Source organism: Ornithodoros turicata, chromosome 10 (genome assembly GCF_037126465.1).
Source record: "Ornithodoros turicata isolate Travis chromosome 10, ASM3712646v1, whole genome shotgun sequence".
Lineage (NCBI taxonomy): Eukaryota > Metazoa > Arthropoda > Arachnida > Ixodida > Argasidae > Ornithodoros > Ornithodoros turicata.
Window position 1 is genome coordinate 14,604,743 of NC_088210.1, and position 18,299 is coordinate 14,623,041.

Consider the following 18,299-nt stretch of genomic DNA (forward strand, 5'->3'; position numbering starts at 1 on the left):
TCTCAAATTACCAGTTACACCACATATTCTTACTTTAGTGCCCCATAGACCAAGAATTTGTGATAAGAAATGCAGAGACAATCGTTAGTAACAACTCCCTGGCTGTAAATGTCTGCACGACTGTCATTCTAGTGCCTTATTTGGCGGCGCCTGTGGAAAGGCATATCTCGCACATAATTATGACCGAGATAACAATAACCAGTGGTGTAATGGAGGAAGAAAATCCAGAGGCACACACACCATCTTCATCATCATCATCATATCACTGATTCAGTATTCATCCTACACCTCCGTCAAATATGTTAAAGGTTTATTTAGAATACTGTTTGAACACCGAAGGAGGAACCTCAGAAGGAGAGAAGGTCTGTCCGTCCGTCCGTCCGTCCATCCGAGAAAGGTAACAAAAACACTTTGCACCTGCCCATCCTTTTTTGTCGTTGCAAGTACTCTCCCTGACAATATGTCTACTGTACATTATACAGTGATGGCTTCATTTCAAAACCTATGAAACAAGTTCTAATCATATTCATCAGTAGATGTATATCACCACAAAATGACGCACACCAGTCAACGGCAATAATTATGGTCTCAGGAGCCCTTGGTATTTCTGATTGCAGCCTCCAGCATTTCCCATTTTTCTTCGTCTATATTAACCAGCTTATTGAAATCACTCGCGATATAATTGAGGTGGCCGCCGTCCAATCGAATAACCTGCAGAGTAAGCAAAGAAAAGCTCTGTAGTAATCGTACGTTGTAAAGACAGGGTGACAAGTTTGTAGGCATGTGTGTGAATACTTCTTTAATACCGAAGCAAATATAATTCTATATTGGATTCCATTTCCAAACAGAATGCAGATCGAATTTAGAATCAAATCAACGTGTCTTACAAGCTGAAGATATTCGAATATTTGTGCTGAAAGTGGCCCAAGAGAGGACACAAAAAATATTAGTGCCACTTCGTATTCTCATCAGCATGAATATTGTAAATGTAAATGTATTTTTATTCGCTGTGTATCAATTTTCGCGAATCGCATTTGGGAAGTTATTCGTGAGTATTTAATTTCGCGATTCCTGGTCTGTTTCCTTCCGCAGGATAAACCATCAAGCTGTGTTTGAGAGTACAATTTTTCGCAATTTTTTAGCGGTCGCAAAAATTAATACATCGCTTAATAAAAATATGTTTACAGTATATCGTGCATACATGTTTATATCCGTACATATGCTGCGTGCGTATTCAGTCCCGTTACACAACTACTAGCTTCGTGTTTGCTTCGGTTAATAATTATATGCACATGTCTACAAGCTTGTTTCATGCAAAGGAGCTATGGGCCTCACTTCTCCTGTCAGCCAGTTGGAGTAATCGCTCACAAGGTACGCAGCAAGGTTAGCCACTTCGGCTATCTCACCGGCACGCTCAATTGGACCCTCTATTGCAGTCTTGGTAAACATTCCTTCAGGGTCAAGTCTGCTATGGGCGCCCTAAGGAAGATGGACGCAATGAAGAATAAGATAACACGGACACCAGAACAACAACAACGTTTGTGCGCATACACTGACACCCCTCGAGGGATGAAGTGACCAGATGTCCCGATTTAGATGGGACGGGTACCGCTTTTACGGGCGTAGTCTCACAGCCCCGCCAGCCTACTTGTGGGGAAAGGACATTTTGTCCCGCTTTCTGCTGCAACGAACACTGAATGAAAGGAAAAAAAAAGATGTGGCTAAACAGCGGAAGAGCTTTCAGCTTCCCTCTCCCACCCTTCCACGATTTAGTGCATGACACCGTTCCTGGAGTCATACTATGTCGAAAGCAAAGCCCGCCTAAGCCTCTTTTGCTAATCAAGCTGCCCCCATGGGAATGTGGCCTTGTGGTATAACGATCAATCAATGCAACACTCATAAAGATCAAACAAAAGTGCAAGTTCGACGAGCGCAACATGAATATTTTCCTCCATATCTGCAAGTATGAAGCTGCACTCGACAGTATACATTACGGTCGACGTACTTAATGTGTGCGCTAAGTAATACGTAAAACGAAATAAATAAATACCGTATTTACTCGCATATTGCGCTCGCGTATTTAACGCGCCTCCAACCTGAGCGCCAAAATGCTGGTACTCTTTTGTTTCCCGCACCCCCGACTTTGGTAGCATGGGTGGGTCCTCTCACGCACCCAACGAGAAAGAGCAGCTGGTATTAGAGTCACGGACGACGGACATAGAGAAGTATTTCTTCCGCGCTTGATGTAACGGAAGACAGCTTGGTGCGGAAGCATCGCAACGTTCGATTCCGGGGAAATCGCCGCTGATGTCTTGGAATAAAATTGAAGTCAAGCGTACCTTAAACGCCGGGTTCCAATTTTTTTCCCCGCGTGTTGGACGCACCCCTCCTTGATGGCGCGATGTTTTTTTTTTTGGGGGGGGGTTAAAAAGTGTGAGTGTTGTAAGCGAGTAAATACGGCAGTAGAGGAAATAAATTCTTAAAATAATGGCACAGTGTATAGGCAAAAATAAAGAGAGTTGTCTCGTTGATTGACAGCACCCCCTTCCCTTCCTTCACGAACGTCCCACCTCGGTGTCAGAGGCCCCATCTTGACAGGCCCCATCTTGAGCTGTGGGAATGCTATACGCAATGTACGACTGGAACAGACATGTCAGCTAAAGCCAGCGCGCCACTTACAATATCAATTGCAAGAAGTACTGCTTGCAAGGAGAAGGTTGTCAGGAAAAAAAAAAAAAAATGCTTTACCAATCGTTACATGGTTCACTAAAACATCATTTTGGGCCTGTTGGTGAAGTTCAGACATATACTAAAAGTGCTAATATCCATGCTGAAAAAAAAAAAAAAATGAAAAAAAAACATAATGAACATAAGCACTTTTGTGTTAGTTGTGTTTCTGTCCCCCAATGTGTATTTTTAGGACTTTTAGTATGTCAGCACTGCACAGCTACCTATTGCTCTTCTGCAAACACATAATGCACATGAAGATGCTTCATTCTCTTCTGCTTCAGTACCTGGCCCAATCCAGCCCAGCAACACTCTGTGCTTAAAGCTCTTCTGACATTTCTGGACACCATCGGACTTCGATCGTTATTGTGAAGGGGCTCGTTATTTTATTCCCCACATCCTCACCAGCAATGGGGTAGAGTATCGCCTGTGGCGATGAACCTTCCCAATCTCCACAGCCAAAATAAAGTCGTCGTCTTCATTCTCTTCGTGAACGTTATACATCAAAGAGTAACACCTTCCAAGTGCCCGTATTGCAGGAACAACTAGATCTTAATTAAAATCTCGTACTGCAACCTGCCCTAGGAGTGCGAGTGGAGGTCTGTTGCAAGCTGTTGTGAAGGTGTTGTGTCGAACTTTCTGCGTGTGGCCTCACCTTGGTATAGACGACACCCGGTGAAATACAGTTGAAACGCATGCCGTACCTGCCCCATTCTGATGCCAATGACCTTCAAAAAAGTAGAAATATGAAAGAGACATCAGCGTATAAGGTATGTTTTAGAATGCCCGTCGACTACTATTTTTGCGTCTGCATCTCGTCGCCTTTGTGGTACATGCAGGTACGAGGTAAGTAAAAAATGCGACTCACATTGTTAGGGCTTCAACTCCACTTTTCGCTGCACAGCTCGGAGCAACAAAGCCAGACCCAAAGTTAGTGTACGTAGCAGAAATCGCTAAGAAATTGGCACCTGGAATGGTCCGAAAATCGTAATTTAGCCAAAATGGTGCGAAGTACACTGCTGCTGATCTAGGAATATATTTCCATAATTTGGCCCCAAAAATAAATAATGCAAAAAAATGTATTGCACTTGCAAGATCAACTATAGCTTATGACCAGAGACAGGTATTCCTTTTAATAATTGGAGACATGTACCACAACACACCCACTCACAACAACAGGCTAAGTGCACAGGGCCAGCTGTACGTAGAGTGGAGGCCATCATGGTACTGGACAAGCACTTGTATGCAACTGTAAGCACTTGTCATTTTCCATTACGTCAAAGTCATTCGGAAATACTGTGACTTTTTTAGGGCTTTAAGAGGCTAGTGCGACACAATACAGCGGAGACGTACAGTGCCTCCTGGATCTATCATATCTTTCTATCAATCACTGCCGTATCTTATCTTGTACAGTAAATGCAGTGTTGATGAGACCTGACATGCTCTTTGTGATTTTGTTGTACTAGTATGCAAGAAGTGAGCAACGTGTCGGGTAGAATATTCCAGATGTCGCACATCGTTATTTCTCATGCTCCACTGTGTCGTCTGCTAGAATCGCACTCACATGCCAAAAAAAGAGGCACAGGTCCTCACAAAAGTTTACGGAACACCGTAGCGACGTGTTTCTTCAGCAGAGTGACAACCTAGTAGCGAACTGGATTGGACACACTTACTGCGAGGTGCATGGAATACCCAATTACCTGTCAGTTTGTGCGTTTATGTTACAGATTGGTGCAAGGGTGTCGCTCAACAGATAACGATATCTTCGATGTTTCGTATATCTCGCAAGATATACGGCACTCCGGTGTTCCGTAAACTTTTCTCAGGATCTCTACCGGGGTTCTGTAACACCTGTAAGTTTGATGGATGTCACAATTTTGATACTAGGTTAAAAAGAAAAAGGCCATGCAAAACTGGCCTCGAACCTCTGTAAATTCAACCTATGATCCTTTCTGAAACTGTTTTTTGAAGTACCAAAGGAAAGAGGGGAGCAGACCTCTAGCATGACAAAGTTGTCCAGCTGAAATGCTGTCCCTTGCTCCCTCCAAAACCTATTTTCAGCAACAGGTGCAGCTAAGATATTGAAACTTATTGCATCTTTCTATCGAAGACCAGAGACCTCATTTCGTAGCAGTTGTCAGATTTGATGCTCCTCGGGAGTCTGAGATAAGATGGCAATGAACACGCATGAGCCTTATCTGCTCAGCACATGAGCACCACACTCCATACGGTTAGAAAGGATGTGACAAGAGATAAACTTGCCCCGGTAACCCACTAAGTTGCCCACTTTCTCAGAGTGGTGACATTGCCTTGACATGCATTAATGATAACTCAGTGTGCCCCACATAAAGGTTCAAGGAAACTTACAGACGACGCTTCATTTCTTCCTTCTTTGGACAATGTCCCATATTTGACAGACATCCAGTGCCAGGAACAGCCATATTTATAATCCATTACTATTTCAGGCTAGTTAAGGGACCATATTTCATGCTTTTATAATACAGTGCTGAATTTTGCTGTATTAATTCTCAAATTTAGAAGTACGTTCAGGAGATATTTTACCTGAACTTCATGGTACATGTTCTCTGTTGTTGCACTACTGTGTTAACCTTGGTCACAGTTCTAGCAGTCTAAAGCCCAAACGCCCGGTCAGGCATGATGGAGATCAGCGCTCAATCGTGATCGCCGCACCCCCGTTTGACAATCCTTGCTGTCTGCACTCGACACTGGAGATTCAGGCTTTCATTTGCCATCGCCTGGCAGGAATCGATCCCATTAGTCACTCAAGGGATGAATCGGAAGAAAATGTCGCATTCAGACAGTGTTATACTAAATGAACTGCAATTTAAAAGTGAAAGTTAAAGCAAAGTGTCATGTTTTATAGCGTTGTATGTATGCTTAAGGCCCTGTTTTTCCGGGTTTTATGATTTTTGAAAATCGGGGGGTAAAACTGGGTTTTATTTCAGGATCCGTAAAACAGGGTAAAATCTGATGATATCAAGTGGAAGAGTAGATTTTCGGGTGGAAAATAAAAGAAACTAGCGCTTCTCGCAATTTTGATTTACGTAAGATGCGGAACAGCTGTGCTGGATGTCCAATGCTTAGTGTGCCCGTACTGGTGGCTGAATTTTTTAAAGCTTGTTTTCGGGTTTTTCAGGCTTTACCCCAAGCGAGGATGGTGCAAATCGGGGGTAAAAACCGGCCCTGGAAACACAGGATACTAAAATTTGTGGCGAGGGCCCCTGTAGTAGGCACGACAGTCCGTACAACGGGAACCTAAGGAAGGAAACAAACCAACTCTCCCAGAAATGGTTTAGAGTACTCCATTAGGTACATCTCCTTCAAGGTAGGTTCACTCTGAAGGCTTTTAGGACATCACCCGAAGTGAGGACAATGCAAATGGAGGGCTTGAAACAGGTTTCACCAGGTGGGCACAGAATTGAACGTCGATGAAATAATTACCAAGGTCCGCTTTGATGAGTCGCTTTCCGATCTCTAGCGTAACGAAGGCCGTTCCATTCAATACAATGTCGATAATTGTTTTCCAAGCATTGGGCGAGAGTTTCTCGGTTGGACTAATGAAGTTTCCTGCAGCGTTGTTGATGACAATATTTGGCAGTCCAAGCTCCTGCTCACATCTGTCAACTGCAGCCGCAATGGCTGCGGGGTCCCTGACATCTGCCGCGACAGGTAATATCTGTGTGCATGCGACGTGGTAGAAATAAAGCAGATGTTGATTATTCGATGGATATCTGTACGAGCGACCTTATCAGGTGAGATGTTGGCGGAGGAGAGCGAGGAGGAAAGTACGCACCAGAAGATATCGCGGAAGAAATGCAAAGAGTATCCGAACAATGGAATATTTGTTGGGAAATGTAAAGGAGGGTGCTAGGAGACGAGCAGAGAAAGAAGGAATATTCTGTGGCGAGCAGACGGAATCTTCTTCGTGGCATTGCTCTCTTCGAACTGGCATCTCCGCCGAGATCTCGCCCGACAAAGTCGCTCATGCAGTGGGAAACTGCTGTCTGTAGAAATTCTGTTCTGTACCTTCCTATGGGTCTTATCACTGATTTCCTTGGCTGTTGCGTCCAACACATCTTGCTTCCTTTAAAAGGGGAGCCACGTAGTTATTAGAACACAGTCCAATTTGTTTCAATTAATTCTGCCTGGTGTTTGTATTTCAGAATTTGGTGGTCTGCGCTACGTCACCATTGGCCCATATTTAAATGGTAGATATGATATAGATATAGATGCACAGGTAGACTGCAGCAATGGTGAACATCATGAGAGTGCAGTCAGAGAGCATGGAATAGATCAATATGCACATGACTGACATGACATACTGCATGTGTGACTCCATTATTAGGACATTTTTGTCTGGCATCTGACATTAATGTGGCACACCTTGTTAAGGATGTCATGGAAATATTGTTGAGCAAATTGAGAAAGGATATAGATACACATGCTGCTTATAGATGGGTTGCACCGGTTCCCCAGAAAGAGGGAAAAGTAGCACGGGTAAAGCTATGGTGTGACGTCACGTGCAAGCTATGTATAAAGTGCAGCTCATATGAAATGTCTTCTGCCAACAACAACAACTTTATTTTGAGACAATAGAATGAGAGAAATGGAATGGGGAGTTTCATCAACAGGGTGATAACTCTACCCCATCTTCTGTCAAAATACAGCTGTTACAACAACAAGGTTGAATAATTGAAATGCCACTGAAGCACTTTCTGTGTTTCAAATGTATTGAACATTGTGAACATATTTGTAACTAATTTTAGAAAGTTAATTAAAAGTCATGACAAGAAGGTTCACTTGCACTTATAGCTGTAAATGAAATTGCAGTATATTCCGTTAATATTTTTTGTGAGGGAGCATTAAACCCCTCCAAGGGCGGCAGGTGACAAAAAAGCCAGGGAGCGCTGGCAGCAGGAATTGAGCCCACACCTATCTCATTGCCGGTCAGGTGTCACTACACCAACACTGTACTTTCGTCAACTGACCAGGGAACACACAGGAACGCATTCAATTTGGCCAAATTTTCGTTTGCATTTTCTTCCTCGCAGGACACTCGCATGAGAAATCAATCATCTTATGCATATTTGTTATTCTTCCACGTGGGTTCTTTAGCATGTATAGGTTTACATAAGTATTTTGTGCAGAAAAAAAAAAAAAAAGAAAGACATGTCGGCGTAGTGTAGTGGTAGTATACATACACCCGACGGGCAACCAGAGTGGTATGTCACCAGCCATAGCACCAGCACTCGCTGGCTTTTCGTCAACTGCCATCCTTGGGTCCTTGGGTCATTGCGTCTGCGTTGGTGTGGTCGTAATCGGTTGATTGAGACTCTGCAATTTACGTCACTACACCATCGTTCATGACAGAACGAGGTGCCGTTCATAAGTAAACATACCTGCTGACAATGGCTACGTTCGCTCCCAGCTTCGCGAGCATTTTTGCCATTCCTTTTCCTATACCGGTGCCACCGCCAGTTATGAATGCGACTTTGTTATCGAAGGTTCCCGGCGGGAGAAGGGGTGTAACCACAGGAGGAAATTTCGTTTTCGCATACCTACGTCGGCCTTCGAACAGACGCTGCAGCTGCGAAATTGTGACTGTTGAGTGGACAGTTCGAAATACGTTCTATATCACGTCTCAGCTTACCCTTTTGTGCGAGCTACACGCGACTCTGACAGAATTCATGTTATGCAGAGAACGTTCGAATAAAGCACCGACGAACACACACAAACAACAAACACAACAATTTGCCCTATGTTCGTAGATGAGGAAGATTTTAAGCTAGATTACGCTAAGCAGCCTGGCTAACATGCGACACGGCCAAAGAGCCTCTGCAGCTTGCTGCAAATGTGTGCTCTGCTTTGTGTGCAGGGTGGAAAAGACAAAAAAAAATGTTTGTGAAGGCGGGGTGGAGCGAAAACATAAAAAAATGTTTGTGATGGCTTTTGTCGAAGTATGTTTGTTTATTGCGATGGTGGCTGTTGGCAACGTTGCATTAGTGACGTCATATCATCTGCTTGAAATCCAGCAAACCCAGTTACGTTTTCTGTGGGAGTGAAAAATCTAGAAATTATTCAGAATCGCAATATAGGGGAGGGGGGTAAAGAAAATTGTGCGAGGTCATCATTACAGCTATGTCGTAAAGAAAAAAAAAATTGGGGGGTGCTTAGGGGAGTCTGGATAAATCACTCATCTAGAACCTCCTCAGACCCACCAGACCTACTCCCTTTCTTTTGCATGCTATGTATGGATGGGCTGGACGCATGTCTGGATGAGCCTTGACGCATGCCAGCAATGACGCATAAAGTCATAGGTGGAGACAGTAGCAGAGCCAGAAAAATATTTCTGAAGGGGTATGGGAACTGCATGGAGGAGAGGATTTACCCTCGTTCTCCCTCTCCCAAATGCACTAGCAATGGTAGGATTGGGGGGCTGGACCCCCACAGTTCCCCCTCTGGCTACACCACTGGGCTGAGAGTTTTCAATCTGCCGGGGCACAGTTCCTGGGTCTCTTTATCTTCCCTATCTCTGTTGTGTCCTGAATTCACGGTTTATCTACATAGGGTATCAAGCATTCCACTTCTCCACACTCAAATAAGGAATTTGTGTCACTGCTGAATGCGTGTCACTTTTCTCTGGAATATTTGCCTCAGAAACAAAGGTGTAAAAGATCCTGCTGTTTATTTCATTGAAAAATCAAGCAAAATAAACACAAGGACATAGCAACACAACGGGCACACTCCCAATTCTTAGCTACCAGACGAACCTATATGTGAAAGCTCAGCAACACTCCCAAGACAGACTTCCACGTACACACTGGCACGTTCTAAACTAAAGCTTAAGAAAATCCCATGCACAATATATTATGCATAAGGATGCACTGGTGTTGTGCATTGTTTATCTACAACAGACAAAATTGTCATACTGCCAATTTTTCTGCTGTTAAAAAACTTTCTGCAGTCACATTTTTTTCATCCTTTGCAAGGCAAATGGTAGACTGTGTACCTGAGCTAGGAAAGTTCCGTCGTCAAAAAGCCCGAGCATGGGCAACAAAAAAGCAGACGACACAAAGCCCTGAATTTCTTTTGAGACAGATACGTTATTTCTTGCCCATGCGCAGGCTTCTCATAATAAAGTTTATGCACCGTCTTGCACTAATTTATGCAACTTTATCCGAAAAAGTTCAGATTTGCATATCATATAGTATTCACATAATGTAGCGTGTACACAAAACCATACGTGATGCTGTACAACAGCAGACATCTATGGCCTAATATGTGGAGGGCATAAAATTAACGTGACAAAGCATTTTGCAGCCCAACCAAATGCCTAACACGACAAGAACGGTGCTCTGAGCACAACTTTCCGCTACCACAACCTTCATACATCTGGTAAATGTAGAATGAAACAAACTCATTTGCAGGTCTACCTGCAAACACAACCCAGGACAGTGAAATGGTTCAACGAAACATTGCACCTTACAAAAAAGGAACAAAATTCAATATCAAGAAACACAGTGACAGATTACAAGCTCTTGCATTAATCACCTGACAAAACACTGGGGAACAGCTGTCCGAGATCTTTATGCTGCAGCGTTACTTGGAGAGTGCCTCTCCCATATTCAAGTGCGCTTTTTTTTTCTCTCTCGCCCCGGTGATACCCTTCTCTACCATTACGTTATGTAACAAGGACTATAATTCCACTGCAGAAAATGTGACCGACCTCTTGAAGGAGCAGTGGAAGACCCCGTCATAAATACTATAATTTCTTCTTGATGCAGAATTTGTCTTTCTGATCGTTTTTATACGGGTGACACTTTCACAAATTTTTGTGTAATGTTTTGGCATTGTGGTGCGGCGTTAGGTAAAATTAAATTAATGTAACTCAATCTGTGGTTGTTAGTTAATCAATAAATTAATACAACTAATTCAATTTGATTGTTAATCAATTAATGTAATTAATTATATATGGTAACAAAGTAATTACATACACAGAATTAGCTAAATTATATTAATTAGTAAAATGAAATTAAAAGTAAATAAAATTTTGGCTCTGGCGGATTGCACGACGAAAAACAAGCGCTGCTGCGCAAAAACAACACTGATCATCGTTGACCTGTAGCGCGGAAAAAGAAGTCCTCGACCCAGACATTGCACGCTTTATAAACCCGTCAACTCCTTCAGGAATCCCGTAAGAGAGTGAGTGAAACTGACATCACTTCGTTACGAGGGGGACAAGGCTTCTCACTATGCTGCTCCTGCGTTGTTCCCCATAATCAAGGAAGGAATCGGGCTAATTTTTCTGCGGATTTTTGTAAATTGACGTGCACAGTGATGAGGTTCCTGGGAGACTGATTGGCTAGCCATGTGCTTCGAGCAATCCCATGTGTCATTTCACTGCTCCTTTAAGAATACTCGTGTTTCAGAAGCAGCTATCGAGGGAGTATCCGAACTGGACGAAAGCAGACGACAGCAGCGTGTTGTTCTCTCAATAGTACGTGTATTGCTAAAAGGCCTTGCAACTTTCAAAAACCAAGGGACGAAACAATCACACCAGCTTCGACACGCTGCGGTGTGTTTTTGATTTGGGAAACTTTTTAAAGGACAGCATGCGAGAGGTTTACGGGACATTTGGCAAAATCATTTTACCTTCCGACGTGTTACCAAAAGCACAGGGTTTGCGCGCGAAAATTGAAGGGAAAGGAGTAGGGGACATTACTGCTCTAGCTGCGTCCCCTCACACTTCTTGCTGCTATTGTAGCAAGTAGCTCGGCTCATTAAGTGGCTGCAGTCATACCAAATAACCCAAGCTGCATTGCTTTCAGTACATTTGTACGTACTTACATATTACACATCAGTAAAATAAATATTACACAGTAGAAGCGATACCCATAGTTATCTTCCCGTACAAGATGAGGCTCCTTGAAAGCACCAGATGTTCAACACGATCATGCCCTATTCCCAACAACACCGAATATCCTCTGGATGTACGAATAACGTCGTAACAAATTCATATGTCCGATGGATATCCCTCAAACATCCACTGGACATACAAATCCGTTAGGACATTATTAGTACATCTAGAGAATATTCGGTGTTGCTGGGGATGTTACAGGCGACATACTACATATATCTAAATCTCTACACACACCAGAATGCCAGTGATCTCTGCAACAAATGTACTGCTTGGATAAACCCACGGAATAGTACATAGCTCAATGTTACACATCAGGAGCTTCCAACTGGCCTACCTTGTACATCGGACATTTCTTCTAACAGGAATAAAGAGTAGAGAAGGAAGTGAACAAATTCTCAACAATGTGTGTATTGCAGAAAGACTGTTGTGTGTGGGTCTCCCCTGCTCTCAAAGCATGGCAGTGGTACAAATCCACAAGTGGCTTTGTACTGTACACGATTATGCCTTTTTTGTACGTGCTCTATGTACAAGTAATTTCCTGCAACGTTCCATTCTTGCAAGCTCAACAAAGTGTTTGCATCGTCTACGTAAACAGGTTAGAGCAAACAACACTGTGGTTTGGGAATGTCTGAAAAAAAAAAAAAAAAAAAACTTGGCAGAACATCGTTAATGTATAGTACTAGTAGTTAGGAACTTTCAACACAACCTCACAACACTCTACAGGACCCGAGGCAACGTCACTCTTTCTTCGGGCAGTTAGTCACGACAATATTAGCTGCTACGTCGGAATAAATAATATATACTATCGTACAGTATTCAGCAGTTCTTATAAATCTGAAATGGAAGATAAACACAAACGTGCACAAAATCGTACGTAGGTTTTCCTTTCCGCACTTCAAGAAGTACTGAGTGACAGATTTTTTATACGTGTGGCTTCCGCCATTTTTGTTCTCTTGTGGCCTTTTTTTTTTTTTACGTGTCACACATGTGAACGTACAGTGCCTTGACAAAAGTCTACGGAACATGCTCCGGCACATTCCTTCCTCAGAGTGGCTCCTTCCAGCAGACAAGCCAATGGGACTGTGGGAATGGGACAGCGAATGGGACTGTACGGTCTTATAGACATGCGCCTGGTAACCCAGTCAGCTGTTTGTAAGTCCGTGTGGTACCATTCGCTGCTAGTGTGCCACTCCGAGGAAGAAACGCGCCGGAGCTTGTTCCGTAGACTTTTGTCAAAGCACTGTACAGTGTGATACAGTATAGAGCACTGCACAGGCTGCATTCTTTGACCAGACCTTGTTGTTTAAGCACCCGGGCCTGGCCGCACGGCTCCACACCTGACCCGGGCCTGATCCCACCTAAAGGAATTTGGAAAGGAAATTTCTAGGCTGCCCAGCTCGTCAACTACAGGGTACCGGACTACAGAAGTTGACCACGTCCACCTAGCAGTGGTGTAGCACAGGCCAGAGTCCTATCCTGGCCCGCCAATGTACAGGCCCGAGTCACAATGTCAAACCTGGGCACAGCCAAGTCCCGCCAAAAGAAGGCTCTACTCAGCCTGGTTCAGCCTGCAGGCCCGGCCGGGCTCACGCTTTTGGGTTTGCCAGAGCCCGTGCTGTACTCTAGTACGGTATCGTGTTCAATTAGCTGCAATTCTGCAAACAGGTAACCTTGAAAAAGGGGGAAAAACAACCTGTGCGAACCATACTACGTGCCTGACACAATGAATTAGCAGACAGGGAACACTTGTTACAGAGAATTAAAATGGACAAGAAACAATGTAATTGTAGAAATGTTGCTTCACATAACGCTGGCATACGGTAAGTACTTTGTGTTCCATCAGCTCCTTGCCCTCTACTCGTACGGACACAATACTTTCAGGTCGACCAATCACAGCTTCACAATCTCCCTCCTTAACAATTCCAGCCAATTATACTTCGGCACCTCAATGTCTGAACTGAGTAAATGGCAGTGATTACTTCCCATAGTTACGGTCATCAGTCTATACAATGCCCCTCCGTTACGGTGCTGCGTTTCCTCTGCTTGCTCGCTTAGGCCAACAACAAGGTCATTGTTTGACAGAGAACTGTTTACTACTGTTTCGCTACAACAGTACTCACAAATATAACATCCCTGTTCCTGACACAGTATTTCTCAGTATCTCGCAAAATGGCACTTGATAACTGATTATCATGAGGATAATACTCTGGGACGGTTACGCAGCACATACGCTTGCTGCTTATGGTTCCACCACTTAAAACAAGATTAAAACAAGACAAAGCCATAACCTACTGATATTTGTCAAATAGTGAGAAATTAGAAAACGCAATTCTGGTTAATTCCATATCGTCGGGTAATACATTAAAAAATTTAATGCATAGAATGATTCTGGCGAGATTCGAACCTTCGAATGGCCTCCCATGATTTTTCGAACCACAAATGTGGCGCAATCCTGATACTTTTACTCTCAGGTGAAAACCGACAGTGTGAAAAAAAAGCAGAAATGAGGGTGTTTGTTTCATAGGTACCTATATTTTTGCTCATCAATTTGATAGAAGTCCATTCATATTTCATTGCTAGTAAGTGTCCAGAATCATGAGGTTTATCACAAGTGGGGAGCTGCCACAAAACACGTTGCCATCTGACATCATAAAGCTTTTACGGCTGGCGTCGGAACCATATATAACATTCAGCGCTCATCACAATCACCAATGTACCATAGCTTTAGCAGTACTCTAAGCGGCTTGAATGGATTACAGGTTGTGTGCTGATGGCAAGTTTGCGGTAAAGATTGCCTGCATTATCTGAATCCAAGGACATACTGCCCGAGAACCTACCGCAAGAATTCAGACCCATCGTTGATTTTGGTCTCTCGTCCTGGCCATCAAACAAAGTTGCCAGAACTTTCCAATCGACATCCACAGATGGCCGAATGCTGCTCACCGCCGTTCCGCTCGGAACGGAGCAAGCGCAACGTGCGAACAACATTGTAGCATATTTTGCCTCTCTCAAGAATACAACTGTCTAATACCCATTATGGGAAAATACAGCAGGAAGAGCCCCAGATAAAGTGTCACATCTTCAATATCTTTGAGATAAGAAGGATAAGAAGGCTCACAGAGGGAGACCTTGCTGTCCTTCAAACATATTTCTGCAACCTACGGTTTGTGAAAAAGTTTGACTTCTCTCTGGGATAGGGTGTGATCAAGCTGCCTTTTGCAGATTTTTATCAGTACGACCATTTTCCACTGAGAAAAAAAAACAAAAAAAAACTAAGATGTCTAAATTGGTGTGGTCAATGTTGCATATGCTATCGGACTGATGATGCAGTAATAAATAAGAAAAAAAATCATAATGTCATCACTCATAAAGCTGCACTTGTTACGCACAAAGCGTGTTCCATCATGCTCAGTGAGAGACGACCTGGCATGTAAGGCATGGTACATGAACACTTTAAAATATGATGCATGAAATGCAAAGTAACTAAAACATAAAAGGCATTGAGAAACTTGCGCTCGTTTTTCGTCAACATCAACATCAACATCATTTTCCAAATTTCAAGGCTTCTGCAAGTTTTTGCTATAAAATTACAAAGTTCATTTAGAGACTAATGAAATGCTGCAGAGGTTATCTACCTTATAGATGTCCCGTACTGACATGTCCCCTGAGATAGTCCTTCACGAATTCATCAGACCACGTCCATAGGATCGTACAATTAGAACCATACTTATGAGGAGCGCAAGACCTGCATGAGACATCACAGAAGAAATACTGCAACTGGATAGCAATTACACCCAATCGACCACAATAAGCCTTTGGGGGTCGTCTGCACGCATAATTGACGATGATAAAAACGTCTCCTCATTTTGGTCTCTCAAGTCTGCGTCCTACAGAGAACATAAAGCAACAATGGGGCAAAAATGCTTCCGTTTTTTGATGGCCACAGACCCTGGCCTTTCCTCACGCCGAAGATGTAGCACTTTCTCTAGAGCTACTCCGCGCTACGCACTGGCCATCCAACACACTGGCACAGACTGTCCCCTCTCCGCCACAATGCCGAGGCCATTTCTACCTCAGTTTGGCGTTAGAAACATCGATACCACCACCACCAGCGGCGCACGTCTCAAAAGTTTCCTGCCAGGCATCGACACCAACTTCGGCCGAGCGTCCCCTTTTGCACTTTGGAGTTGGAAGGCGGCGGAGTTGAGGCGCGCACGGTAGATGGGTGTCAGGTTTTCGCGTCGCACGCGACTAAGCGGCCACCACGGCCCTCCCCAACCACGCGTGCTACGCCTTGGAATCCCCGCCGCCGCCAGCGTCGTTGGCAACAGTCCTCTCGCGATAGTAGATTTCTTCCGTCTCCTTGTCACAGAGGAGGAGCAAGATGGCCCCAAAAAGGAAGATGGCGGCGCCCCAGCCAACTCCATAGGCCCAGCCGAACTCCCACACCTGCCGGTTGCTCTCTTCAATCTCTGCAGCAAAGCATGCTGGGTAGATGACCAGAGCCACCAAAATGCAGAGCACTGGAAGGAGAAAATGGTTAAAAATTGGGCTGTTCGGTACAGCATACTTTAAAAGCGATAAAACCCCCGTGCCGGGGAACAAGTCAACAAGGTCAAGTCAACAAGTCGACAAGGCTGGAAGGAGGTCACAGGAGACTTTGGTCAAAAAGTTTGATTATATGTAGGGAGTGACTTTTTCGGGTTAAACCTGATTCCGCCCAATTGTTCCCCCCACGAACTGAACTCCGACCAATTCGGGTTAAACCCGATTTCTCCCCGAATTCCAGTCACTATGAAATCCTCGAGTGACGTTTCCACTGAAGACGAACAAAGGTCGCCACGTGTAACACATGTAAGAATGGGTCACTTGTCTATGTCTTCGGGAATTACCGCTGGAAGGTCACGATCACGAAAAAAAAAAAAAAAAGAAAAGAGAGAGAGATTAGGAAAGGACTTAATAGACAAGAGGAGAAACAAAAACACCCGAATGCACAATTATCGCCCGATTTCTCCCCGAATTACAGATTTAAAAATGGCGCCCGATTTTATTCATGCCGTAGCTACAGATTTTATCCGACATGTGTCTCAAAGTGTATAAGAGTAAAAACCGGGACTAGTGTACCCAAGAGGGTAAAAAAGTGGGAGGAGGATACTTAGGATGCTTGACGTTTTAAGCGGGCGCTCTTCATCATGCTCTGATGAAGTGCGTCCGCTTGAGACGTCAAGCATCCCAAGTATCGTCCTCCCACTTTTTTACCCTTTTTGGGTACACTAGTCCCGGTTTTTGCTTGTGTTTTGTGTACCTGGCAGTCCTTTTTATCATTCCTCTCAAAGTGTATACCTGTATGTGTGTATGTACAGGGTTAGTCTCGCAAACATTACACATTTTGATCGCATCATAAAAATAGAAGACGGGGTTTATCCAACACCAAACTTTGCAGACTGGTAGCCATTTGTCTGAAGTTTTGTTGGAAACTTTTGTGAGCATTATGGCCCTGTAGAAGAAAAATTAAAAATCGAGCAAAATTTCACTCTATGCATTTTCTATGGCCTATCTCACTCAAAAGCCGCCATTTTCTGCTGTGTGCGCTTCATTTTCATTTCACCACACACAGGTGACATCAGCATACAGAACAAGACTGGAACAAGATGATTGGTGCATAACGTCAGAATCGGCATGTCGCATCGTTGTAGGCAGCGCTACCTGTGTGAAGTGATGTGAACGTGAAGCAGACACAAGAAAAACTGGCGGTGTTTGTGGGGGATAGGCCATTGAAAACGCATGGGGCGAGATTTTGCTTTATTTTTAATTTTCTTCCTACATGACCATAGCGCTTACAAAAAATTAGAATGAAACTTCAGATAAATGGCTATCAGACTGCAGAGTTTCGGATGGGTCAAACCTAGTCTTCTATTTTTACACTGCGATCGAAATGTGTAACGTTTGCTAGAATAACCCTGTAGAATCAAGACATACTTACGGGCACAGACCATGACATAGAAAGCAAGCCTGTACATCAAATACTTTCTGACGGGGTTCTTGCTGCACAGACCGCAGCCAGTCATCACCGTGGCTGCTATGTCACACAGCAGCGTGATCACGCACAGTGCTGCCGCTGCCTGGATATAGGCTGCGTGAAAAGCAAAAACGGCATCATGTATACTAATAAAATAGCACAATTTCCACAAATATGGTTTTCGTGCACTGTGAAGGAGTGCAAACAAAGTGCATGACAGGTCGTCAGGGCTAGAGTCACTGAATAGCTTTGCTCAGAGCATATTGCATTCCTTTTCCCCGGCACTATGCCGACAGCAGTCTGGCAACATTGAGAGCGCTGCTCTCCCGTTGGACAAAATCTGCCACTCGGTGACATTCTGTTGACACGCCAGTGGAACCGCACACTATTAAAAATGAACTTCACCACATAGCACGCTCCTAGCCAACTATCATCCCTACTGAGATCGTTCTCGCCCCCGATTTGTTGAAAACGGGAGGCGTACGCCTTGTTTGTATACCAATTATGTACAGCATAAGCCGTACAAAAAAAGGCGTACGGCTCCCGTTTTCAACAAATCAGGTAGAGAGACCTAGGTCAGTCGATAAGGGTCCCATAAGAGTCTGATAAGAG

At 43.9% G+C, this 18,299-nt stretch overlaps 2 protein-coding genes across 4 annotated transcripts in view; both read right to left on the reverse strand.

The window, feature by feature from the left end:
• Positions 1–293: 293 nt before the first annotated feature.
• LOC135370576 (2,4-dienoyl-CoA reductase [(3E)-enoyl-CoA-producing], mitochondrial-like) lies at positions 294–8,513 on the reverse strand. The gene is made up of 8 exons (XM_064604350.1): positions 8,399–8,513; positions 8,148–8,335; positions 6,775–6,832; positions 6,190–6,424; positions 3,596–3,695; positions 3,383–3,455; positions 1,336–1,479; positions 294–711 (listed from the first exon to the last, which is right to left on the reverse strand). The coding sequence occupies exons 1-8, from the start codon at positions 8,435–8,437 to the stop codon at positions 589–591; spliced, it is 960 nt and encodes a 319-aa protein (XP_064460420.1). The 5' UTR covers positions 8,438–8,513; the 3' UTR covers positions 294–588.
• Positions 8,514–9,416: 903 nt separating this feature from the next.
• The window catches only part of LOC135370587 (transmembrane protein 47-like), a 47,062-nt gene continuing 38,179 nt past the window's right edge, over positions 9,417–18,299 (reverse strand). For all 3 annotated transcript variants that reach the window (XM_064604358.1, XM_064604359.1, XM_064604357.1), the window contains 2 exons: positions 17,652–17,801; positions 9,417–16,191 (listed from right to left, as the gene is read on the reverse strand). In XM_064604358.1, coding sequence (XP_064460428.1) covers positions 15,956–16,191; positions 17,652–17,801 — 386 coding nt within the window. In that variant the 3' untranslated portion in view covers positions 9,417–15,955. The remainder of the gene's footprint in view (positions 16,192–17,651; positions 17,802–18,299) is intronic.

Coding starts and splice junctions, on each gene's coding strand:
- LOC135370576 (XM_064604350.1), bottom strand. CDS start 8,437: ATGAATTCTGTCAGAGTCGCGTGTAGCTCGCACAAAAGG. Junction 6,833..8,147: donor AACGTAGCCATTGTCAGCAG/GTATGTTTACTT, acceptor CCCCTTTTAAAG/GAAGCAAGATGTGTTGGACG. Junction 6,425..6,774: donor GTGATAAGACCCATAGGAAG/GTACAGAACAGA, acceptor GCATGCACACAG/ATATTACCTGTCGCGGCAGA.